General features: G+C 44.1%; 1 protein-coding gene across 1 annotated transcript in view; it reads right to left on the bottom strand.

Annotated features, from left to right (window-relative positions):
- Positions 1–27,604, bottom strand: part of LOC308467683 (far upstream element-binding protein 3-like) — a gene marked incomplete at its 3' end in the record, with an annotated part of 104,416 nt that overhangs the window by 55,809 nt on the left and 21,003 nt on the right. The window contains exon 2 of the mRNA XM_080989402.1: positions 15,447–15,480. Within this exon, the coding sequence (XP_080845528.1) occupies positions 15,447–15,480 (34 nt within the window). The remainder of the gene's footprint in view (positions 1–15,446; positions 15,481–27,604) is intronic.

Below are 27,604 nucleotides of genomic sequence, written 5' to 3'. Positions count from 1 at the left end.
TCATTCCGTGCGCGAAGGTGGCCACGGCGGAACAGACCGCCAAACTGTTCATAGACCACGTGTTCAGGGTTCACGGTCTGCCACGGTCTATCCTGTCCGACCGAGGGCGACAGTTCATCTCGAACTTCTGGCAGAAGCTGATGGGTTTCCTGAACGTCAAGATCAACCTAGCGTCGGCGAGACACCCGCAGACGAACGGACAAGCGGAGCGAGTCAACGCCATCATGCAGCAGTACCTGCGATGCTACGCAAATCAGCAGCCGGCAACATGGGTGGACTACCTGCCGCTCGCTGAGTTCGCCTACAACAACACGAAGCACGTGTCCACGGGGGTGACACCGTTCTTCGCCAACAACGGGAGGCATCCCAGAACCTTCCCGGGATTAGCGAGAGCGGGGGAGGGGGAGCCACAGGCAGCGGAAGCCTTAGCATCAGAGTTGCAGGAGGTTCACGAACAGCTTCGGAGGCAGTTAGAACTAGCAAAGCACGCATACAAACTGCAGGCTGACAAGCACAGAAGGGTTGGGGAAGACATACAGGTGGGAGACTGGGTTTGGTTAGCAGCCCAGGCAGTGCCGGCCAGATCGTTAGCGAAGAAGAAGCTAGGGCATAAGCAGCTAGGACCTTACCAAGTCGAGGCACAGGTCAATCCAGTGGCCTTCCGGTTGACACTGCCGGAGGGATCCAGAATGCACCCAGTTTTCCATAGATCAGTGCTCACGCCCTACAAAGCACCTCATAGATTTCAGGAGCCAGGCACGGCACCAGACCCGTTCAGGGAAACGCCCACAAGGGGGGGGTCGCCAAGGCGGGAACCCGTCAACGAAGTCACAGAGATTTTAGACTCGAGATGGGGGGAAGAGGGAGTAGAATATCTTCTCGCCAGAGAAGGTACCCCGGCCAGCGCCAACAGTTGGGTGCCAGACTATGCCTTGGACGAACCTCTTCTCAAGGACGAGTTTCATGCCCTTTTCCCACACAGGCCCATGCCAGCCGAGTATTTCGACGACTGGCTTTTCACACCCACATTTTCAGCCAGCACATTCCAGGGGTTCACCTCGGACGAGGAACCGGCACTAGAAACACGTTCCCCGGAGGGATCACCCTCGGGGTCTGCCTCAGACCGTTCCTATTGGTGGGACGATCGACCAGAGGAGCAGTGGCGCAGGAAGTGGCTGGGGGGTCCTTGGCAGGCAACGTCCCCGGAGGAGACCGGGGGAGAGACGGACATGGACGTGTTGGGGGAGGACCTTGGGTTTGAGCACGGCGGCAAAGAGATGGAAGCAGAGGAAATTGAGGTCGGCGAGAGCACGGAGGACGAGCCGGACTTATCCGGCTGGATGCACGCCACGGGGGACGAACTGTATCCGGCACTCACCCCCACAACGACGGAGCACCCAGTACCCACACCTGAAGGAGGGGAGGGGGGAAGGGGGGGCTTCGAGGGGGGGATGGATGTCAGGGGTTCAGGAGCAGAGGCACAGGAAAGGGAGGAAATAGAGAGCGAGGGGGAGGAGTCCGAAGGAAATGTTAGCGATGACAGCGGTCCGAGGTCTCTGAGTCTTTCCAGCGAATCGGAAGATTCACAGAAAGGGGCTCCCATGGTCAGAGCAAGGGGGGTGCCGAGGGGGACACCCCAGGAAGAAGGGGCCAGAGGGGACTCAGAGAGCAGCAGTTGGAAATCAGGACCAGCGTCCACACCAGAGTGCAGTAGGGGGGAGGAGTCCCAGGCATCGGGATCAGGCGGCGCACTGCCAGTGGGAGGACATGAGTCAGGATTGGCCACGCCTCCATCGGGGAGCGAGGAAACGGTCAAGAGGAAGGTTGAAGGCTGGGCGCGCGCGCCAAGTTCAAATGTACAGGAGGGCGGCGCAGTTGGCAGCCCGGATAGGGAGCCAGGTCCCAAAGCCCGCCGAAAAGAGGGGGAGGAGTCAGGGGGGTCAACGTCAGCGTCAGAAGAATCCAGGAAGGAAGGGACCCCGGGGGGTAGCAGGACCCAGAGGAGAAAGGAGAGACGGAAGAGGTGGAGTAAGGCTAGAATCTTAAACTGGTGTACAGGGGGCGGAGATTCAGATGGAGCTTCGCCGATCTAACCCCTAGACGTAGAGCTGGGGCGCTGCGGCTTGAAAATGGAAACTGTACTTCAATAAAGACTTTTGTACATTACTGCCGGCTAGCGTTGGTCCTCTGTGAGCTGGGACCTGGAGCCAGCTCTGACAACACGTATCATCCTAAATATGTTTTTAAGAGAAAAGAATGTTTTTCCAACAACATATATTGATTACCTGATAGAAACATCGATTTCTGTAAACTGAATGGTGGGCATTGATAAAGGTAAGTACACGTAAATTGCATGTTGCTTCACCATTTTTCAAACTTCAGGGCTTGAACTTCCATTTCTTGGAACTCCTGAAATGCTCAGCGGCAGGGAGGTCTCTCTTCAGAGTCCAACAGTAGTCAGCCATCATGACTGCGTCCCAGCGACCCTGAGACCTGGTCTCCATCTCTTTCATGTCCTGATGGAATCTCTCCCCCTGCTCGTCACTCATTGAACCCAGGTTCTCAGGAAACCGGTCCATATGTGAAAATAGGTAGTGCATCTTGACGCTCATGTTGCAGCCCAGGTTTCTGAAAGCAGTCAGCATGTTGTTGACAAGTTCTGCGTAGTTTCTGGCCTTATTGTTGCCAAGAAAGTTCTTCACTACCAGAAGAAGAAGAAGAAGAAGAAGAAGAAGAAGAAGAAGAAGAAGAAGAAGTAGTAGTAGTAGTAGTAGTAGTAGTGGTGTTTGGATTTGATATCCCGCCTTTCACTCCCTTTAAGGAATCTCAAAGCGGCTAACATTCTCCTTTCCCTTCCTCCCCCACAACAAACACTCTGTGAGGTGAGTGGGGCTGAGAGACTTCAAGGAAGTGTGACTGGCCCAAGGTCACCCAGCAGCTGCATGTGGAGGAGCATGTGGAGGAGCGGAGACGCGAACCCGGTTCCCCAGATTACAAGACTACCGCTCTCAACCACTACACCACACTGGCATGCCTTCCACGCTTCCAGTTCCACTTCGTTCATTGAGTTTCCGAACTCTGGATCTCTGATGAGCTGACGGATCTGAGGACTGTCAAAGATGCCAGCTTTCAACTTCTCCATGGTCAATCCTGGAAAAGCCTGGCACAAGTAAGTGAAGCAGTCACCATCCTTGTCCAGAGCCTTGGTGAACTGCTTGATTAAGCCGAGCTTGATGTGCAGCGGTGGGAAGAGTATTCTGTCTCTGTCCACCAGAGGGTCGTTGATGACGTTCCTTTTTCTGCAAGGCACCAATTCCTCCCGCACAGGCCAGTCCTTCTTCGTGTAATGCTGAGCACGGTCCCTACTATCCCACATGCACAGAAAACATGGGTACTTGGTGAAGCCAGACTGTTGTCCCAACAAAAAGTTCACCATCTTCAGGTCAACACAAATAAACCACTTATGCTGATCATAACCAATTTTCTCCAGCACATACTTCACCGCTTCATAGTTCTCCTTCAGTGTACTCGAGTGAGCCAGGGGTATAGAGGCAAACCGGTTGCCGTTGTGTAGCAGAACACATTTCAGTGATCGCTTGCTGCTGTCAATGAACAGTCTCCAATCTTTGGGTTCGTACTGTGGCACTCCAAGCTTGAGCAGAAGCTGCGCAATATCTGCACAGTACACCAAGTCCTTCTCTTCCGAGAAAAAACGGAGGTACTCTTGATGCCTGTTGCGGAAGAAGCTGATGTGAGCACTGTCAGAGAGGAGGTTTTTTCCTTCAATCTGGATGTCAACAGTTCGGCAGAGTCCTTTGACAAGCTGAGGTCGCGAACTAGATCATTCAACTCCTTTTGGGAAAATGGATGTGGAGCATCATCTTCAAGAACCACTTCTTCCTCTTCATGTCCTTCAACACTGGAGGCATCTTCGTCACTAATGTCAGGAAGTTCTCCGAAGATAGGCACTGGAATTTCATCACAATGAGCTACAGGACGACGTGCTGATTGAAGATCAGGATACTTTAGGCTGCTCCGGTTCTTTCTGTTGATCCCAGTCACATCAAAAGCGCAGAAGTAGCAGTCAGTGACATGGTTTGTCGGCTCCCTCCAAACCATGGGAATTCCAAAGTTCAGACTCCTCTTGCCATTGGTCCACCCACCTAGAGTCTCGGTGCACGCCTTGCACACCATGTGTGGCGCCCAAGCTTTATCCTGGTCACCAAGTTTAATACCAAAATAACTTTATGCTTTGCCGCACCAATTTATGGAAGATTTCGAGGTTTTATGACTTCAAACTGATCCCTTTTCGACATAATCACCCAGAACTATCGGACCTGAATACTTCTTGTCATTAAAATAATCATTTCCAATCAAAACATTTATTCAAAATGGCATTTTACCCCCACCAACTTCTTCTAAAATGCTCCACACAAGCGTACATGTGAACAAAAACGTAAAAAACCCGACATGTGGCCATAGCTCAAAAACTTGACCTGATTGAGCAAAACCAATGTGATTTTTGGATTCAGCGCATCAGATTCATCCTAAATCATCTGAAAAAACGCTGTGATTACTGAGACCCAGCATGGGTTTCTCAAAAATAAGTCATGCCAGACCAATCTGATTTCTTTTTTTGATGGAATTGCAAACTTGGTGGATCAGGGAAATGCTGTGGACATTGTGTATCTTGATTTCAGTAAGACTTTTGACGAAGTCCCCCATGATATTCTCGTGAGGAAGCTGGTAAAATGTGGGTTGTACGAGGTTACTGTTAGGTGGAATTGTTAGGTGGTTGACTGACCGAACCCAAAGAGTACTCATTAATGGTTCCTCGTCATCCTGAAAAGCGATAACTGTGGTGCCACAGGGTCCTGTCCTAGGCCCATTGTTGTTCAATTTCTTTATAAAGGACTTGGACGAGGGAATTGAGGGGATGCTCATCAAATTTGCAGATGACACCAAACTGGGAGGGGTAGCTAATGCCGCAGAAGGCAGAATCAGAATTCAAAATGACCTCAACAGATTGGAGAACTGGGCCCAGGCCAACAAAATGAATTTCAATAGGGACAAATGTAAGATTCTGCATTTAGACAGGAAGAACCAGGTGAACAAATATAGGATGGGAGACACCTGGGAGAAAAGGATCTAGGGGTCAAGCTTAACATGAGTCAACAGTGTGATGCAGCAGCAAAGAAAGCGAATGCTGGTCTAGGCTGCATCAACAGAAGTATAGTGTCCAGATCAAGGGAAGTAATAGTACCACTCTATTCTGCTTTGGTCAGACCACACCTGGAATACTGTGTCCAATTCTGGGCACCACATTTTAAGAAGCTTGTTGACAAGCTGGAATATGTGCAGAGGAGGGCAACTAGGATGATCAAGGGTCTAGAAACTAAGCCTTACAAGGAGCGCTTGAAGGAGCTGGGTATGTTTAGCCTGGAAAAGAGGCTGAGAGTAGATATGATAGCCATATTCAAATATCTTAAGAGCTGTCACATGGAAAAGGGAGCATGCTTGTTTTCTCCTGCTCTGGAGGAGGGTAGGACTCGAACCAATGACTTCAAGTTACAAGAAAGGAGATTCCGACTAAACATCTGAAAAATTTTGACAGTAAGAGATGTTCAGCAATGGAACAGACTCCCATGAGAGGTGGTGGACTCTCCTTTCTTGGAGGTTTTAAAGCAGAGGCTGTATGGCCATCTGTCATGGATGCTTTAGCTGAGATTCCTGCATTGCGGGGGGTTGGACTAGATGATCCTTGGGTCGCTTTCAGCTCTAAGATTCTATGATTCTCAGTTCAATTTTACCAGATCTTGTATTTTCACTGTCACTATGCTTTATGTTCTTAACCCACCCAGGGATCACGAACAGATGAAAGGTGGGATAGAAATGGAATAAGTAGTTATTTCAATACATTAAAAAGAATATTTTAAAAGTGAAACAAGCTTAAAGCACCCTTGGAGGCAGCCCTACCCGCACTGCAGGCAGAGAAACTTGGTAGGGATTAGGAGCTTGTGCAGCCTTCATTAATACCACACTGTGATGTGCAGTAAAGGTTGGGCAAGAAAGGTCATTCAGAGGCTGGTAGGAACACAGGAAGCTGCTTGGGCTGAGTGATATCTGGTTTTCAACATTGTGTTACATCAGCAGCTCAACACTGCGATATACTGATATATCACGATGTCTGAAATAAGGATGGAGCTGTGTTGGGGCATTGGTTGGCTTCACAGTTTTCCCCACATCATGTTTTTTGCATAGAACACACACCCATACACCACGGTTTGCAATATATTGCCAGGTCAAAAAGTATGGAATTGTTATCACAATATGGACTTCAAACCTGTTTGGGGTGAGATATCACCCAGACCTAGAAGCTGCCTGATACTTACTGAATCCATCTAGTTAAGTATTGTCTGCAGTGACTGACAGCAGCTCTCTGGGGTTTTAGACAGAAGGCTTTTCCAAGCCACACTGTGAGATGCCAGCAAAGATTGAAACTGGGACCTTCTGCATACAAAGCTGACCTACAACTGAGCCACAGACCTTCCCCAAAGGATCCATGGTGCAGTGCTAAAGCATTCACCTTCCATGCAGAAAATCCCAAGTTCAATCCCTGGTGTCTCCAGGTCGGGCTGGGAGAGAGTCCCTGCCTGAAACCCTGGAGAGCTGCTGCCAGTCAGAGTACGCAATACTGAGCTAGATGGACCAATGTTCTGATTCAATATAAGGCAGCTTCCTAACACTCCTTTGTACTAATTTTCATGAATCATAGAATTGTAGAGTTGGAAGGTATTAGGGGTTAATTTCATTCCTTCTCAGAACACAGGTGTTCAAGGCAGGATAGTGAGATCACCAGACATACAGACGCATAGGAAATGAGTGTCGGGTCTATAAAAGCAGCTTTGCTTTTGCTGTGCATTGACTCTCCAGGATGGACTCATGACTGTCTGCTGGGATTCAAGTGTATGGACCACAGCCAGGGCTCTGACTGCTGCTAATGGACTCCTGTATATAACTATAACAGTTTAACATCTTAATTTGCCTGACGGTAGGTCTGTCTGAAGATCAGTTGTCCTGTCATTTATCACTACTCCAACCTGGGTCTCCGCATGCCGGAAGCTGTGTGCCGGGCCTGATCAATCGAGTAGCTGTTGTTTTTATGGAAATTGGCACACCATAACAATTCCAGCAGAAGGAACCTCAAGGGTCATGTAGTCCAACCCCCTGCAATGCAAGAATCACAACTAAAGCATCCATGACAGATAGCCATCAAAGCTCTGCTTTTAAAAATCTCCAATGAAGAGGAGACCACCTTCTGAGGGCACCAGTTCCACTGCTGAACTGCTCCTACTGTCAGAAAGTTCTTCCTTTAAAAAAAATTAAAAAATAATTAATATTTTTATTAAATGCAAATTAGAAAACATACATATTCACAACAAAAGAAAATACAAAAGAAAAAGAAAATACATCTAACCAAGGAAAATAAATTAAGAGACTATTTTGTCTCTTTTCATATTTACAGTTATTTATACCTCTATAAAATGCTATTCACAATAAAGCAGTGAAAGATAAAATATTAGAAAAAAGAAAAAAAGAACAAAGAATAAAGAAGTAAGAGAAAAAGATCATAAGTGAAATTTTTTTAAAGTAGATAAGTACTCACAATACATAGCCATTTCCCATCTATATTTATATTCAATTGTATAATTTCATCTTGTCCTTATCTACCTTTTAAAAAAAAGAGAGACTTCCACTGTTTACCTCACGCATTTTTAATAATCCGTTCGTCAGAACCTCTGTTCTTCATATTTTCCCTTTGGATTTCCTTAATTCTCACTTTGTATTTTTTATATTACGCACAAGATTATTCTAAACACAACCAGATTTTTGTAGTTGAGCCCTGGTTTTGTAAATAATCATTTAAGAACTCCCATTGCTTCATAACCATAGTTTTGGATTTTCTCCTTATTACAGCTGTCAATTTTGCTAATTCCAGGTACTCGCAAAGTTTCCCCAACCATTCTCTTTTTGTTGGGATGCTGTCTTCTTTCCAGTAGCCAGCAATCAAAATTCTTGCCGCTGTTGTCGCGTATAGAAATAAATTAGTTTTATCTTTTGGGATATCTTTATCTAGAATTCCTAATAGATATGCCTCTGCCTTTTTTGTGTGTGATGTCTTTATCAATTTTTTTATTTCATCATGGATCATGTCCCAAAAGGTTTTAATCTTTGAGCAAGTCCACCACATGTCCACCACATGTGGTATAACGTACCTTTTGTTCCGTTACATTTCCAACATTTGTCGTTGTTCCTTTTATTTATTTTTTACAATCTGTCAGGGGTTAGGTACCATCTGTGGTGAATTTTCCTGAAATTCTCCCTTAATAAATCACACGCAGTAAATTTTTTGTTTTCCTCCCAAAAAGTTTTCCATCTTTCCAGATCTATCTCATATCCCAAATCGTGCTCCCATTTTAACATGTTTTCCCCTTTCGTCTCTTGTTCTAAGGTGGTTTTCATTAATAATCTATACATTTTTGCAAGTATTTTTTGATCACTTTGCAATATTTCCTTTTCTAATTTTGAGGTTTTATCTTCACCCCCCCCCTTTTTATGTCTTTTTCATATGTTGCTTTTAATTGATAATATTGTAACCAATTTATTCCAGATGTTTGTAATTGTTCGTAAGTTTTTAATTTAATATTTCCGCCTGCATCCTCTAATTTTTCTCTATATGTTGGCCAAATCTCTTTTACATTACTCTTTAATGTTGTGGTTGCTTCCACTGGCGAAACCCATTGGGGAGTTTTCTCAATAATTTTTCCTTTTGTTCTTTCCCAGACATCCAATAGAGCCTTTCTTACTATGTGATTTGTAAATTTTTTATGTTGTTCTTTTTTGTCATAGAATAAATAGCCGTGCCAGCCGTATATTTTGTCCCAGCCCTCTAATGTTAAGACTTCATTATCTTTTAATAATATCCATTTTTTTATCCAACACCAACACGCTGCCTCAAAGTACTTTCTTAAATCTGGCACTGCGAATCCTCCACTTTCCTTTGGGCCCGTCATTACTTCTAATTTCATCCTTGCCTTTCCCCCCTGCCATATAAAATTTGCAAGATCTCTTTGCCAGCTTGTAAAATATTTAGTTCCTATTACAATTGGAATCATTTGGAATAAAAATAGAATTTTGGGGAGTATCATCATTTTAATCATAGATATTCTTCCTCCTAATGATAGTTTTAGTTTCCCCCATTTATCCATACTTCCTTTAATTTCTTTCCATTTTTTGATATAATTATCCTTAAATAAATTTGTATTTTTATTTGTAATCCATATCTCTTAGTAGTTCACTTTATTTTCTATTTTTAGTCCTGTTGTTTCCTCCAATTCCTTTTTCCCTTTCTCGCCTATATTTTTAGTTATCAATTTCGATTTATCTTTGTTCCATTTGAATCCTGCTACTTCGCCAAATTCTTTCATTCCTTCGAATGCTTTTTTAATGCTTTCTTTTGGTGTTTTGGTTGTAATGATCACATCGTCTGCAAATGCTCTTACTTTGTACCACTGTGTACCAAGACATATGCCCTTTATTTCTTCGTCCTTCTCAGAGCTATTAATAGGGTTTCTAATATTGTTATAAATAGGAGTGGGGATAAAGGACATCCCTGTCGTGTCCCTCTCTCGATGTCGAATTCTTCTGTAATTTCGTTGTTTAGGATTAATTTGGCTCTGTTTTTTTGTAGATTGCTTGAATTCCATTCATAAATCTTTTACCTAAATTTAAACTTTCACAGTTTTTGATCATAAATTTCCAAGAGACACTGTCAAATGCCTTTTCAGCGTCTACCAAAAGCATTGAAATTTCTTTACTTGGGTTCATTTCGGCATATTCTATTAAGTCTATAATTATTCTAGTGTTGTCCTTTATTTCTCTGGCTGGCAAAAATCCTGCCTGATCTTTTTTAATTACCCTTTTTAGCAGAGTTTTCATTCTATTTGCAAGAACTCCAGTAAATATTTTATAGTCTATATTCAATAATAGTCTATATTCCTCCTCCTGTCTTTATATGTAAATGACAGTCCCTCTGGGAATTCCCATTTAAACCTTATTTTGTTTTTCTTTAGCGCTGATGTCATGAATCTATAATTGTCCCTCCTCCTCAACAAGCGTGTTGGGATCTCTCTCATAAATTCTACATAGCTCCCTTCTATGCAGAGTGGGTCTCTCCTGCCTTTCAATAGTAGTTTATCTCTAAGCAGTCTTGAATTTAAAAACATCAGTCTCCAGGTCCTTTCCTTGTTTTGGTCTTGTCCACCTTTATTCTAAATATTTTTTCAATGTCCAATATCATCTCTTGTTCTTGAACCCCCAGCCATTCTGCTATTGCCTTTGTCAATTTTGTCAACATGTCTTCATCTTGATTTTCCTTGACACCGCGCACGCGAAGAATCATTTCTTTTTGTTTCATCTGTAAGATGGCCAAGGAATCCCAAGTGTCTTCCTGTATCTTCTTCAGTTCATCTATTTCTTCTTTATTTTTTTCTTGGTGTCTTTTCATTTCTCTTTGTTCTTGCAAGCTTTTTTTCAGACTTTTGTCCTGCTTCTGTACTTTTATTTTGCTCTCCTGGACTGTTTGATCTAAATTTTTGTGTTTTACTGTCAGTTGGTTCACTTGGGTTGAGAGGTCCATTATCACTTTGGAATTCTTTTCTATTTTCGCCCCCATACTTTCCATCTTCCCGTCAAGCATTCTTATATTTCCGTCCAGAGCTGTTATTTTTTTCTCCTAGATTTTTCTCCATTCTTTCCATTGCTGCTAATATTTCTTTCATGTCCATGTTATTTTCACTTTCTGCTTGTGCTGGTCCTGGGGGGAGGTTACTGTGAGGTGTGGTCAGAGTCCGGTCCTGGGCTGAGGGTCTGGAGACCGTCCACCAAGGGCGAAGCGGGGTCCAAAGCAAGAAGCCGGGTGTGGTCGGGAACTTTGGAAGAACAGGTCTGGGTGCTGGCAGAAACAGGTTTCCAACGACGTTGCTCCTGCAACCTGGGACTGGGCTGACAGGCCTTTATTTCCTCTGAGGCCACGGGCGGTCCCGGCCCACAGATGACCCACCTCTCCTGGCCTTAAGGTGAGCATTCCTCCTGAGAGAACCCAGTTCCCTCCACCTCTCTGCCCTGAGCCTCTGCAGCTCAGGAGAGGCTGGAGGGTTATTGGACCCAGGGGCAGCTTCACCTTCATCTGACATGGCTGGGAGAGGCACACCTGCAGGCAATGGGCCCTCAATCACCTCCGGAGCCAGAGTGGATACATCTGGTGTCTGCTCCTGAGGATCCGGCACAGGTGCAGGCCCTTCAGATTCAAGCCCCTGCCCCGGCTCAGTCGGCCCTAGAGGCGGGGACTCCTGTGCAGGCTGGGACTCCTCAGGTTCAGATTCTGAATCAGATTCCCAGGCCATCACACCATCCCCCCTCCCAGCCCCCCCCCTCAACCGAGGGTCCGGACCCGGCTTGCTGGGGTACGCCGCATGGAAATCACGGAGGCAGGCAGGCGCGTGGACGTTGGCTGCTGGTTCCCAGGAACGGTCCTCAGGTCCATACCCCTTCCAGTCTGAGATACTGCAGCTTCCCCCTGCGGACTCAGAAGGGACCTGTGGAATACCGGGTGAACCTTCAGGGCTGCGGGCAACCGGAGACGGAATGCCACAGGCGAGACCTGGTCCACGATGGGAAACGGGCTGGTAAAGCGGGCGTCCAGCTTCCGTGAAGGCCGAGAGGGGTGGAGGTGAGGAGTGGAGAGCCATACCAGGTCACCGACGTGGAGTTCCGGCCCCACCTGGCGGTGGCGGTCGGCCTGGGCCTTGTACGCCTCCTTGGCCTGGCGCAGTTGCTCCATCAATAGTTGTTGCTGAGACTGGAGCTCCTGAAGGCACTCTGTCACCGCAGGGACTGCGGATGCCGGCAGCACATCCGGGAACAACCGCGGATGGTAACCGTAACTGGCCTGGAATGGGGTCTGCTGGGTGGACGCGTTCACCGCGTTGTTGTAGGCGAACTCCGTCAATGCTAGGTGGTCGACCCAGTCATCCTCCTAGTAGCTGCAGTAACACCGGAGGTACTGCTCCAGCACCGCGTTTGCCCGTTCCGTCTGGCCATCGGTCTGTGGGTGGTAGGCTGATGATAGACAGACCTCTGTCCCGAGGGTCTGGGGCAATGCTCGCCAGAAACGGGATGTGAACTGAACGCCCCGGTCGGACACCACACGCTCAGGTAGGCCATGCAGGCGGAAGACATGCTGAAGGTCTTCCTTCAGCAAGAAGCCGGGCGTGGTCGGGAACTTTGGAAGAACAGGTTTGGGTGCTGGCAGAAACAGGTTTCCAACGACGTTGCTCCCGCAACCTGGGACTGGGCTAACTGGCCTTTATTTCCTCTGAGGCCAGGGGCAGTCACTGTTTCCTCCTTCAGTTTCCTTCCTTCCCTGTGTTTCTTTCTCTGAGGTCTTTAGAATCTCCTCTTTATCTCCTCTTCCTATCTTTGTTCTCAGTAATCTCCGTCAATGGTGGAGGGCCCCCGTGACTCAGCAATCGCCCTCCATACCTCTCTATCTCCACTCTCACACAGGTATGTCAGTTTTCTCAAGTTACTTTTCCTCAGCGGGTCTGTTTTTTAGTCATTTATTTTCGCTACATTTTTTAGTCCATTATAAAGTCCTCCAGTAGTTTACTCTTCTAATTTCTTCTAATTTCTAGTTTCAGTTCGTTTATTTTTACTCAGTCTGGTGTATCTAGGCACGCTTTTCTTAAAACACCTTGTGCAATTATTAACAGAGGGTTTTCACGTGAGGAGTACGGCCCCTTCTCTGTTGTCTGTTCAGTTCTGTAGTTCCTTTCACAAACTGTTTCTTCCTGCCTCCCCCTCCCTCCACTGAACAGGCAGAGGTTTTTCAATTGTTTTCTTTCAATTTTATTTTACGGGGAGGCATTTGCTTTTAACAGTCTCCTTTTTATAGGAGAGTTCAGCGCTGCTGTGCCGGGGAATTGGGGCGTTTGTACCAGAGAGTGGTTTTGCCTCTTTGCGCAAAGGTCTTCCCCACGTTTTTCTATATCAATTTTCGTTGTTCTATAATATTGGGAAAACTCTTCTTTTGAGCTGCCTTAGGCTTCTGCCCTCATGTTCCCCCCCCCCCACCGAGGTCGAGGTGACTTGCGCCTAGTCCCTCGTTTCTCTCTCTCTGGCACCAGGTCCGCCTTGAGATTGCAGGAGCGCTGATCTCCACCCGTCTCTCTGGCGTGCTGCTCTGGAGGTCCTCCAGAAAGTTCTTCCTATAGTTTAGTTTCAGCTTTTGTGAGATTTTGGGTGTGTTTTTTCACCTTTACTGATGCAGTACTTGGGTTTTTCTGAGTGTTTTAGAAGTTGAATTAAAACACAGTGATGAAAGACAGGGGGGGACGTGCAGCATGGCACCCTACCCAGTCATAAGCTGTTGCTTCCTTCTCAGTGCCCTCCAGTTGGAGGACAGTTAGGAAGGATGCAACAGTTGTGCGCCCTGGCCCCTGCAAGCCCAGCACTGCTTTTGTGAGCGTGCTGTGAACTGTTGAATCCTTCTCACAATGCCCTCCAACTGGGGGAGTGGCTGAGAAGGATGCAACAGACATGTGCCCTGACCCCTGCGAGCAGTGCCATAGCATGCCTGTTGCATCCTTGTCAGCTGTAGGAATGTCACAGCAACTCACAGCGCCCTCACAGCCAGCACCACTTGCAAACGCAGTGCTGGGCTTGCAGGAGCCAGGGCACACACCTGCTTGCGGTGCCCCGCGAGCCCAGCCTCGTTTATATGAGTCTTGCAAAGTGTTGCTGCGCTTGCAGGGTGCCATGCGTGTTCCCCACTTTGCAGCAGTGGGCAGGGGTTGCTCCGGTGGTGAGCCCAACCCATGGCTTTGCCCCCACGGTGTGCCCTGCACACATATGCCTCAGACGCAGGTGGGGAACGGTCCACCGCTGACTGAGAGTAGAGGAAATCTAATAAATGGGTATCAAGTGGCTCCCCAAACCCCCCTCCCAATTCTTTCATCATAACACTAGACAGGCCTCTGTGTGGAGGGAATTCCCCAATTACTAATAACATATATAAATGAATGCTTGAGAGCTGCAGATTTTCCCTCAAACACAGAGTGAATTGAACATTGTTCTCTTCTCACTGTTATCTTTTTACCATGTGAACCTGAACAGTAAGGATGTCTGTACTGGATGCTCCAAGCTTAGACTGTGGCTTCAGCAAGCCATTTTTGTGTTTCTATACAAATAATTTAGAAACTTTTTGAAACTAAGTTGTACTGTCTGTCTTTTCTTGCTGCTGTGTTTAAAAGCACATGAATCTGACCTTTGAGGAGAGTATAAGTAAACTATTTTCAAATTACCAAACGTGGGGCCTCTTTCTAGCCTAAGGGAAGTGGGTAGCTTAGGAACTGACTTAGAAGGAGATATTTTAACAGTATAACAGCCTTTATTTCAACGTGATTTTAAATCTCTGCAGGGGCTCTCTCACCAATGAGTACTTGCCCCAAACCTGGATCTAGACATCCAGGAATTCTTTTATTTTACCTTGTTCTATTTTCCCCTTTAACCAAAATGCCAAAAACCAACAGCAGAGCCTCAAGCTTAATCTTTGAAAGCATCTCCAGGGGGGACAGGTGATGTCTCTTGGCCTCAAACCTGCAAAAGCTGCTGCCAGTTACAGAAGGCAATACTGAGCTAGATAGACTAAGCTGTCATTAATTTGCACATTCAGCAACAGTTAATTGGAGTATTTGCTTCAGGGCCAATGCACCTGTTCTTATGTCTAGGACATTGGAGGTGAGTTACTATAAAAGAAATTTGCACTCAGATTTTGTGTGGTTTTCAGGCATTTGGGATTCAGGCGTTTTGCAAGGAGGTGATTGCAGGAGCTTGCAATCAGCAGTGAGAGAACAGCAAGGTGGTGGGAAGAACAAAGCTAAAGGATTCTGTATTTGTACATAGTCTGTCTATTTTTCAATAAACACTATCAAGTATTCAGATGCTTCTGTTACTGTGCTCAGCTGGCACAAGGATTTTGTCATTCCAAGTTTTTCGTGGGAGTTTCCCAAATTCCATTTGGCTACCCTAAGCAGCTCTGTGGATCTTAGCTCAAGACACAATGTTTAATTAAATGCAGACCTTCCTTTATGTGCTACCCATGCCATACATGCCCCTCATTCCTTTCCCAAGACATGCAATATCTAGAAATGCAAGCAAATAAGTTCAGCATGGAAGGGGTTTGCGGGGTGCACATGTGGGAAGATGAGAAATTGAGTCTATGCAGTTCTGCCATATTCTCAACCTCTGACTCTGTCAGTATAGATGGCAGATGAATAAATGATTAGAAGTGATCAATAAAAGATAAAACATAGCCCACTGCTTACCTTTGATGTTCCAGGGCCCCTAACTGGTTACCTACTGTGTCAGAGAAGAGAGAGAGAGAAAAAAAAATCAAAGCATCAGCACAGATAAAATAACTTCATCTTTATAGCAGGAAAAGAAATACGTTCTTAACATTTTCATCGGGAGGGAGGGGGAATAAAGGAGAAACAGCACTAAAGAACAGCAGCTTGGGTTCAATAGCTGAAATGAATGGGTTACATGGGAGGAAAAGCAGGTGATTTATTGATCAACAGAAGCTGAGAAGTGACGTGTCTAGCTGAATGCAGGATAGGAAAATGATCTGTTTTGCCATCATGCTGTGAACGGCAAGGCGGGGGGGGGGGTTCTGTCTCGGGATCCCAAAATCCTTAGTAAAGTACAGCCTGTCCCACTGCCAACCTCCCCAAATTAAACCTGATGTAAAATAAAGGAGATGAAGCAGATTGGTACAACATTTAAAAGGGGGGAGGAAAGAAGTCACAATACACAAAATATCTGGAGGGGATATTTAGTCTAATCAAAAGCACTAAGAGAGGAGAGAGAAATTGAAGAGGGGGGCAGGAGGCTTGCAACATAGTTCCCTGAGTCTGTCTTAACTGTGCTCCATGGAGCCAATTTCCCCAAAGACCTGTTAAAGGAATAGGGCTGTTAAAGAACCTTGCACCCTCATCAAGTTTTATGGCCTCTTACATTTCTACTCAGTATGACCAGGGGATGAGCTATTTACAACGTTGTCAAGGGGGGGCATCTTCTACACAGACCATTGCCATTTTTCTATTTATCTTTTAAGTATTTCCCTATAATAAAGGAGAGAGTCCCATCTAGTGACATTTGTATATAATTACAAACATTGAATATATATATATAATACACACATTTTATTTCTTTTCTCACCTTCCTCCCTTTTGCTTTAATTTTTTATTTCTTCTCTATACAGAAATTGAAAATTGAAACTTAATTGTTGAAAATTGTTTAGTTATTCTGAGTTAATATTTTAAAGAATAAAAAATAAAAAAAAATGTTCCAGTTATTTGTTCCTTTGTATTCTGAATATTTGAAAGGAAGTAGGCAAGGGAAGGGAGAGAAGGGCAGGGGAGGGGAGGGGAGGAAGGAAGAGGGTTTCCATATACATAGATATAGATATATATGTGTGTGCTTTTTTTGCTTTTTTGTGTCCGTTTCCATTGTTGTGGACAAAACTATGGCTAATACAGGCAAAAAACACCTCCAGGCCCAACTACAACATCAAGTCAGAGAAAAGAATCAATTGCAGAAGGAGACACAAAGTCTGATTTAACAACAATTTTATTAGAAATGAAGAACGAGATGAAGAAAGGAATACAGAGACTGGAACAAAAAGTGGATTTCAATACCGTGGCAGTCACAAACTTAACAACAGAAATTAAAGAATTGTCACATAAAACTTCAGAATTGGAGAAAACAGTACAGGACTTAAAGCTTAAAACCTCCAGCTTGGAGGAAACTTCTAAGAAAAAGCAAGTGGAGGTAAGAGAAACAAAGAGGATACTGAAGCGATTAAATTTCTTTATGAACAGGCTCTAGATGAGATTGCAGTTCTGAAAGTACATCAAAAAGATCTGATTCTTCATCTGAGAGGCATGGCAGATGACACAACGGTGGAATTACCATATTTTTTGCTCCATAAGACACACCTTTTTCCTCTTAAAAAGTAAGGGGAAATGTCTGTGCGTCTTATAGAGCGAATGTGTGTCCCTGGAGCCAAATTGCCGGAGCGGCACGCTCCTGAGCTGCTCTTTTGGGGTGGTGGGGGGAGCCGCGCTGCTCTGCCGGCAACTGGGGCTGGAGGGGGAAGCCCCGGGAAGCTCTGGGAGCAGTGAGCAGGCTGCACGCAGATGCCCCGCGCTCCTGGGCTGCTCTTTGGGGGTGGGGAGCCACACTGCTCTGCCAGCAGCCTCCGCTTTCCCCTTGTCCTTAAGGTTTGTGAGCAGCGGGCAGGCTGTTCGCTGAGAGAGGGGAGGAAGAGGATGGAGAGAAGGGGGACCAAGAAGCTCTGCTTGCTTTACAATGAGCAGGAGGGAGGCCAGACGCTTCTGCCCCTCCCCCAGCTGACTGTAATTCAAGCAAAGGGAGAGCCGCTTGCACACGTGTAAGCAGCTCTTACTCTGCTTGCTTTACAATGAGCCGGAAGGATGGAGACAGCCCCTTCCGCCCCTCCCCCAGCTTACTGTGCTGGTAAGTCCCGGCATCGCCTCCTCTTTTTGTTCCGGTTCCAGCGAGGCAAGGCAGCTGCCCTCCACAGGCACCCACAAATGTGAGCTCTCCCTCTCTCTCTCTTCCTTCCTTCCCTCCCTCCCTCCCTCCCTCCCTCCCTCCCTCCCTCCCTCCCTCTTCCAACTTAAATAAAATATGTGGGGGGGGCAGTTAAGCCCCCACCTCACATACCACAATTCAGCCTTTCTCAACCTGTGGGTACCCAGATGTTGTTGAACTACAACTCCCATTGACCCTAGGTAGCAAGGCCAGAGCTCAGGGAAGATGGGAGTTGAGGGATGATATGAGTTTTAGTCCAACAACATCTGGGGACCCACGGGTTGAGAACTGCTGCGATTTCAAGACAAAGTGGGGGGGGCGAAGGCGCCTAGGACAATTCAAGAAAGCAAAATGATGCATTTGCTATAATATCAATAAACATTTAGGGTGATACCGTAATTTTATTTTTTTTCACAGACTGTATGTTGGCTATGTTTACTATGATGCCATTAGTTAAAGGTATGGTCAGCACTCAGTGGTGAACATTGGAGATACTGTACATTACTGACAGTTCCTTCATCACTGTATTTTCTTGCAGAAAACCTCTCCCATTCTGATAAGGATGATAAAGCAGAAAAGACTAGCATATAAGATTCCTTTTAAACTAGATTATTAGTACTTGACCAGTTTAGAGCACATATTAGCGAAACTACAAAAAAGTGCTTTAAAGAAGTGAAGACTCATCTAGCTGTAATTCCTGGAGGTCTTACCAGCCAGTTGCAACCTCTCGACGTTTCCATCAACAAGCCATTTAAGGTCTTTATACGAGAAGAGTGGAAAAAATGGATGGCTGTTGATAATCATGATCTGACATCTACTGGACGAATGAAGAGGCCCACTATCACTCAAGTTTGTGAACGGGTGAAAACATCATGGCACTCGGTGAAGGAGGAAATCGTTGTCCGGTCATTCAAAAAATGTGGCATTAGCAATGCTTTGGGTGGAAACGAAGATGGTATTTTACATGAAGATAGCGAAGAAAGTGATGTCAGTGATTGTGTGCAACTGAGCTTCATAAATTCTGACTCTAGCAGTGATGAGTTCTTGGGGTTCACAGAAGACTAGAAGAGTACTCAAACCTTAAAGTCTCTCTTCATTTGTTAATGACACTGATGATGGTTCTTAATGCCACTGTTGACTGCTGTTCACTTTACATGGCTGTAATATGATTCTGATATACCGGTTGTTTATTAAATACGGTAGTTTAGTACAACATTTGATTCCAATTTTTTTTTCTTGTTTTCCTCTAAAAACTTGTGTCTTATGGTCGGGCGCGCCTTATAGAGCGAAAAATACGGTAGGTGAGAAAATAATAATAGAACTTGCTAATCTGATTGAAATGGAGGAAGAAATGGTTAGTGCAGCAGTGGACAAAAAAAAATCGTGTAAAATCAAGATATGCTAAAGCACAAAAACTGTTGGGCGGCTGTCTTTAATTCTCTTTGAGTTAAAAATCTCCAGAGTAATACAGATGCACTATCAGAAAGATCTCCAGATTGACGACCAAAGAGTAATAATCCTGAAAGAAATACCGATGAGACTGTTAAAGAAAAGAGCAAATTATAAATATCTGACAGATGCTCTGTGATACAACAAAATCACATTTCATTGGGAATACCCTGAGGGAGTAATCCTTTACATTTAAAGAGAGAAAACAGAGGTGTAGGGATCCTACAGAAGCAGATAAATTTTGAAGAAAATATGGAAAAGAATTAGCAGGAGAAAGGGCATTTGGTTTGGAGACAGGACATGAAGAAGAAGAACCAACAGAGGTGGAGAAGAGAGATAAATAAATAAAGGACAAGATGGAGTTGAAAATCTTAACTTGGAACGTAAATGGACTCAATAATAAAACAAAAAGGAATATGATGAGGTAAAAATTTGGATGTGATCTGCTTTCAGGAAACACATATTGTGAAGAAACACAAAAGAATCCTGATCAATAAAAGATTGGGAAAGGACTTTGCGGCCGCTGATGTAGCAAAGAAGGCGCAGTAATGCATATAAAACCCGAATTAGATCCAAAGCAATTATTTAAAGATGAGCAAGGAAGAATATTGATAATGCAGACGTCACAAGGAGAAAAAAATAATGTTAATAGGTGTATATGCACCAAATGAGAAAAAAAACTGAATTTATAAGAGACCTGAAGAAAACCTATTTGAATATATGAATGAAAAGCTCATCTTGATGGGAGATATGAACGGTGTAGCTTCCCTGGAATGGGACAGGACTATAAGAAGAAGTGATACAAAAAGAAGGGAAGTTGCCCAAGGCTTTTTTTCAGATGACAGAAAATTTAAGTCTAATTGATATATGAAGGAAAAAACACCCACTGGACAGACAATTCACATTTTATTTGACCACAAATAATTCTGTGAGTAGAATAGTTATGGCCCTCTAGAGATTTGTACATTAAGGTAAAGAAGGTAGAAATTCTACCCAGGACATTATCAGATCACAACTCTATTATGGTGGAATAAAGAACAGGGCAAAATTTCCCAATGAGATGGAGATTAAATGAGAATTTATTAAATGACCAACAAATATTAGAAAAGGGGTAGAATATTAAAATATTATTTTGAAATTAATTTGAATCAGGAGACAAATTTGAAAGTGGTATGGAATGTGAGCAAAGCAGTGAAGCAAGGCTTTTTTATTCAGCAAAGTACATACCAAAAAGAAAAAGAAAACGAGTGTTGAAAAAGCAAGAAATTCTACAAGAAATAAAAAGGAAAGAAAAGGAATTGATAAATTCCCCTGAAAAATAGATAGTAAAAATGGATATTAAAATATTGCAAACACAGTTTTCAATTATAATAAACTGAGAAATAGAGTGGAAAAATAAATATTTAAAACAGAAACAATTTGAGCAGGCTAATAAACCAGGGAAATTATTAGCATGGCAAATAAAAAAAAGGCAAGAGAAATCTCCTTTCTGATAAGAGCAACTTTTGCATCTCATTTGGAAACCAAGGACCCAGAGTCTGGAGGAAGAATGGGGAGGCACACAATGCCAGATGCTTGAAGTCCAGTGTGAAGTTTCCATAGTCTGTGTTGATTTGGGGAGCCATGTCATCAGCTGGTGTTGGTCCACTGCGCTTCATTAAGTCCAGGGTCAACGCAGCCGTTTACCAGGAGATTTTGGAGCTGTGCTGGTCCCGGGGGGGTTACCGTGAAGCGTGGTCAAAGTCCGGTCCTGGGCTGAGGGTCTGGAGACTGTCCACCAAGGGGGAAACGGGGTCCAAAGCAAGAAGCTGGGCGTGGTTGGGAACTCTGGAAAAACAGGTCTGGGTGCTGGCAGAAACAGGTTTCCAACGTCGTTGCTCCCGCAACCTGGGACTGGGCTGACTGGCCTTTATCTCTTCTGAGGCCAGGGGCGGTCCCGGCCCACAGATGACCCGCCTCTCCTGGCCTTAAGGCGAGCACTCCTCCTGAGAGAAACCAGTTCCCTCCGCCTCCCTGCCCTGAGCCTCTGCAGCTCAGGAGAGGCTGGAGGGTTACTGGACCCAGGAGCAGCTTCACCTTCATCTGACAGGGCTGGGAGAGGCACACCTGCAGGCAATGGGTCCTCAATCACCTCCGGAGCCAGAGTGGATTCATCTGGTGTCTGCTCCTGAGGACCCGGCACAGGTGCAGGCCCTTCAGATTCAAGCCCCTGCCCCGGCTCAGCCGGCCCTGGAGGCGGGGACTCCTGTGCAGGCTGGGACTCCTCAGATTCAGCTTCTGAATCAGATTCCCAGGTCATCACAGGAGCACTTCATGCTTCCTTCCACAGACGAGCTTTATGGGGATTGCTGACTTCATTTTCCAGCAGGACTTTGGCGCTTGCCCACACTGCCAAAAGTACCAAAACCTGGTCCAATGCCCATGGGATTACTGTGCTTAATTGGTTTGCATTTGAGAGAGAGAGAGTGGCTGAAGGATGAGGAGATTTCACCCCTCCCATATCCAAGAATCTGGTGATGAGTCTGGTGATTTTCCAGAGAGGAGGGGCGGTGTTCTGCTCTCTACTTATTCCGCTCCAGCCTAACATCAGTCAGTCAGTCAGTGTGTCGGAGAGAGAGAGACTGAGTGTTAGAGATCGTGTGTATAGATAAGCTTGCTGCTAAGAGCAGCTGCAGGCACTCAGTGCAGTTCAGCATTCATTTTGCTTAGACCTCATATAGCTCTGTATATAGTTGTGTATTATAGTTGTAGATAGAATAAAGAAGATATTCTACAGAGCTGCTCTCCGAGTCGTTTATGCTCTGCTATACTCTGCTATACTCTGCTGTGTGACGACTGTCTTCTTGTGGAAGTGAATCCGGTGCTCACAACTCTAAGCTGTGAGTCCACAGCACTTTGACCTGTTCCTGTGCAGAAGGTGGTCTCTGGAAGTGCTACCCAGCTCGCCTAGCCCAGTCGGGGTTGAAGTGGATGAGTCCAGTTAGTGGCACTGGCTCAAGGACGATGCTGACACTGCCCACACTGCCAAAAGTACCAAAACCTGGTTCAATGCCCATGGGATTACTGTGCTTAATTGGCCATCAAACTCTCCTGACTTGAACCCCATAGAGAATCTATGGGGCGTTGCCAAGAGAAAGATGAGAGACATGAGACCGAGCAATGCAGAAGAGCTGAAGGCTGCTATTGAAGCATCCTGGTGTTCCATAACACCTCAGCAGTGCCACAGGCTGATAGCATCCATGCCATGCCGCATTGAGGCAGTAATTGATGCAAAAGGAGCCCAAACCAAGTACTGAGTACATATGCATGCTTCTACTTCTCAGAGGTCCATTATTGCTCTATTTGCAATCCTTGTTTTGCTGATTTCATTTCATATTCTAATTTTCTGAGATTGTTAATTTGGGGTTTTCATCAGCTGTACACCATGATCATCACAATTATAACAAATAAACGCTTGACATATCTCGCTTTGCATGTCATGAGTCTATCTCATATATTAGTTTCACCTTTTAAGTTGAATTACTGAAATAAATGAACTTTTCCATGGTATTCTAATTTTCCGAGTTTCACCTGTATATTATAAGAAGTTGCAGGTTTGTCTAATACAACTATTAAATGACATTATGCATATGAGTTTATATATAGGCGAGCTGCCAGAATCTTGGAAGAATGCTCATATAACTTTGATTTCGAAACAAGACAGGGATCCTGAGCAGCTAAAAAAATTATTGACCTATTTCTTTGTTGAACAATGATTATAAACTTTTTGCAAGCATATTAGCAAATAGGTTGAAACTGGTATTAAAAGAGGTAATCCACCATGACCAGGCCAGATTTTTGCCAAGAAGACAAATGAAAGATAATATTAGAAATGTAATTAATATTAGAATACTTACAAGTGAGAAACGAAAAACAAACGGCTTTCGTGTTTTTAGATGCCAAGAAAGCATTTGATAAAGTCTCCTGGGATTTTATGTTTACAGTTTTAGAATATATGAGTTGTGGAGAAACTTTTATAAAAAGAGTCAAGGCAATATATATATATTGTTGTTATTGTTGTTGTTGTTGTTGTTGTTTGGTCGTTTAGTCGTGTTCGACTCTTTGTGACCCCATGGACCAGAGCACGCCAGGCACTTCTGTCTTTCATTGCCTCCCGCAGTTTGGTCAAACTCATGCTGGTAGCTTTGAGAACACTATCCAACCATCTCGTCCTCTGTTGTCCTCTTCTGCTTGTGCCCTCCATCTTTCCCAACATCAGGGGCTTTTCCAGGGAGTCTTCTCTTCTCATGAGGTGGCCAAAGTATTGGAGCCTCAGCTTCACGATCTGTCCTTCCAGTGAGCACTCAGGGCTGATTTCCCTAAGAATGGATAGGTTTGATCTTCTTGCCGTCCATGGGACTTTCAAGAGTCTCCTCCAGCACCATAATTCAAAAGCATCAATTCTTCGGTGATCAGACTTCTTTATGGTCCAGCTCTCACTTCCATACATCACTACTGGGAAAACCATAGCTTTAAATATACGGACCTTTGTTGGCAAGGTGATGTCTCTGCTTTTTAAGATGCTGTCTAGGTTTGTCATTGCTTTTCTCCCAAGAAGCAGGCGTCTTTTAATTTTGTGGCTGCTGTCACCATCTGCAGAGATTATGGAGCCCAAGACAGTAAAATCTCTAACTGCCTCCATTTCTTCCCCTTCTATTTGCCAGGAGGTGATGGGACCAGTGGCCATGATCTTCGTTGTTTTTTTTATGTTGAGCTTCAGACCATATTTTGCGCTCTCCTCTTTCACCCTCAATAAAAGGTTCTTTAATTCCGGCTAGGGATTCATCCAGCCCAGCCTTTCGCATGATGAATTCTGCATATAAGCTAAATAAGCAGGGAGACAATATACAGCCTTGTCATACTCCTTTCCCAATTTTGAACCAATCAGTTGTTCCATATCCAGTTCTAACTGCAGCTTCTTGTCCCACATAGAGATTTCTCAGGAGACAGATGAGGTGATCAGGCACTCCAATTTCTTTAAGAACTTGCCATAGTTTGCTGTGGTCGACACAGTCAAAGGCTTTTGCATAGTCAATGAAGCAGAAGTAGATGTCTTTCTGGAACTCTCTAGCTTTCTCCATAATCCAGCGCATGTTTGCAATTTGATCTCTGGTTCCTCTGCCTCTTCTAAATCCAGCTTGCACTCCTGGGAGTTCTCGGTCCACATACTGCTTGAGTCTGCCTTGTAGAATTTTAAGCATAACCTTGCTAGCGTGTGAAATGAGTGCAATTGTGCGGTAGTTGGAGCATTCTTTGGCACTGCCCTTCTTTGGGATTGGGATGTAGACTGATCTTCTCCAATCCTCTGGCCACTGCTGAGTTTTCCAAACTTGCTGGCATCTTGAGTGTAGCACCTTAACAGCATCATCTTTTAAAATTTTAAATAGTTCAGCTGGAATACCATCACTTCCACTGGCCTTGTTATTTGCAGTGCTTTCTATTTTTTTTTTTTTAATGATATTTATTAAAGTTTATCCTTCACCTTTAGAGGGAAGAAGGTTAAAATTAGAACACCGGAAGATAGAGACAAATTTCTGTCTACATACGGAGAGGACCTTCAAAAAGGAATTGAACTTCTCCCTGGGCCTGGAGCATCGGCAGTACCGGCACCTGTGGAACCTGAAGATCCTGTGAATAAGATACCACCCCTAGAAAAATAACCAGATTCATTCAGGATGTCTCTGCAACTTTTGAGCTGGAATATAAATGGCTGTAACATTCCGGAAAAAAGGAAGAAAATATTTCATATATTAAAAAAAGAACAATTGGACATTATTTGTTTACAGGAAACACATGTGACAAGGCTCCACAGAAAAGTGTTAATAAACAAAAGACTGGGCCAGGAATTTATATCTTCGGACAGAGTAAAGAAGAGAGGTGTGGTGATATATGCGAAAGAGAGCCTGTCACCCAAATTTTTATTTAAAGATGAACATGGAATAATTTTGGCAATTGAGATACAACACCAAGGAGAGAAGCTTTTGATATTAGGAATTTACGCACCAAACGAAGGGAAATCGGAATTCTACAGGAAGTTGCATGAGACTATGCTGGATTATCTGGACTATAACAACATCATTATGATGGGAGATATGAATGGGGTCGTATCAACCAACATGGACAAGTCACAAAGTCAAAATGTTACAAAAGACGGCAGACTACCTAAAACTTTCTTTGAAATGACAGACAATATGGATTTGATTGACATCTGGAGGACAAAGAACCCCCTGGGAAGAGAGGGAACATTCTTTTCTGAAGCCCAACTGACCTGGACAAGAATCGACCAAATATGGATATCTAGAGGTCTGGCACCTAAGGCTAGAAAAGTGGAAATCTGCCCAAAGACCTGCTCCGACCACAATGCAGTAAAGATGGATATGACACTGTTACCAACCGGCTCTTTTAGATGGAAGATGAATGACAACTTGCTTAGAGATCAGGAGATTACCAAGAAGGCCCAAAAAGCTTTGAAGGACTATTTTGAGATAAATATGAACACCATGGTGGAAAAAAGAATCGTCTGGGACGCAAGCAAAGCCGTTATGAGGGGATTCTTGATACAACAGAATGCCGTAAAGAAAAGGACACAAAATGAGAGAAAAGACAAGATTCTGGACAAAATAAAAGAATTAGAGAAGAAGTTAAGATTAAACCCGAAGTCACAGCCAACTTTGAGAGAAATTAAACTCTATCAAGCACAATATTCTAAATTGATAAACCAGGAAATAGAGTGGAAGGTCAAATTAATGAAACAAAAAACGTTTGAGTCGGCGAATAAATGTGGAAAACTGCTAGCTTGGCAGTTGAAGAGAAGACAAAGATTAAATACAGTTACAAATTTAGAGATCGAAGGAAGAAATATCCAGAATCCTGTGGACATTAGAAAGTGTTTCCAGAGATATTTTAAAAAATTATACACTCAAGGGCCGCAAGACGAGGCTGAGATTAAACAATTTTTGGCAAAAAATGGATTACCAAAATTGTCACAAGAAAATAGGACAATCCTGAATTGCAAAATAACACGACAAGAGATTGAACAGGACATTCAGAATATGCAATTGGGCAAATCTCCAGGGCCAGATGGGCTGACCTCCAAGTACTATAAGACACTAAAAGATTACTTGATACAACCTTTGATGGAGGTCAGCAACGAAATTATGGAGGGGAAGAGGGCGCCGGAGTCGTGGAAGGAAGCGTTTATCACATTGATACCAAAGTCGGAAGCTGAAAAGACACAACTTAAGAACTATCGTCCCATCTCTCTTTTAAATGTGGATTACAAAATATTTGCAGACATTTTGGCAAGTAGACTTAAAAAAGTTTTAAATGAAGTAATTCACAAGGACCAGGCAGGCTTTCTCCCAGGCAGACACTTGTTTGCTAATACAAGGAATATTATTGACATTCTGGAACTTTTGCAAACAGATATAAACACAAAAGCAGTCTTAATTTTTATAGACGCGGAGAAGGCCTTTGACAACATTTCCTGGAAATTTATGAAGGGAAATCTAAAAGAAATGGGAGTGGGACGGGGTTTTGAGAATGGGATTGAGTCGATATATTCAGAGCAGAAAGCTAAACTGATAGTTAACAATGTGGTTACAGAAGAGTTTAAAATTGAAAAAGGAACACGACAAGGCTGCCCTATTTCCCCTTTGTTATTTATTTCGGTTCTGGAAGTGCTATTGAATATGATCAGAGGGGACCGGTTGGTGGAAGGAATTCAGGTCGGACAGAAACAATATAAACTAAAAGCTTTTGCAGATGACCTGGTTTTGACCTTGCAGGAGCCAGAGTCTAGTACGAAAAGAGCATTACAACTGATTCATGACTTTGGTCGGGTGGCGGGATTCAAATTAAATAAACAGAAAACTAAGGTTTTGGGGAAAAATTTGACAGATACAGAGTCAGAACGGTTTCAGAAAGAGACAGAACTAAATGTGGTTAAAAAAGTAAAGTACCTAGGGGTAAACATAACAGCAAAAAATCTAAGCCTATTTAAGGATAACTATGAAAAGTGTTGGGCAGAAATTAAGAGAGATTTAGACAGTTGGACAAAATTGAAACTTTCTTTGTTAGGCCGAATTGCTGCTATCAAGATGAATGTATTGCCAAAGATGTTGTTTTTGTTTCAAACACTTCAGGTTTTGGATAAGACGGAGTGCTTTCAGAAGTGGCAGAGAGATATTTCTAAGTTTGTCTGGCAGGGCAAAAAGCCCAGAATTAAGTTTAAGATATTAACTGATGCGAAAGAAAGAGGGGGCTTTGCCCTGCCAGATCTAAAGTTGTACTATGAGGCCGCAGCGTTCTGCTGGCTAAAAGACTGGCTACTTCTTGAAGACACTGATGTGTTGGATTTGGAAGGGTTTAACAATACTTT

The sequence above is a fragment of the Podarcis pityusensis genome (genome assembly GCF_964106645.2).
Source record: "Podarcis pityusensis genome assembly, chromosome: W".
Taxonomy (NCBI): Eukaryota; Metazoa; Chordata; class Lepidosauria; order Squamata; family Lacertidae; genus Podarcis; species Podarcis pityusensis.
Note: the sequence above shows the minus strand (reverse complement) of the source record. Positions and strands in the feature narration are given on the sequence as shown.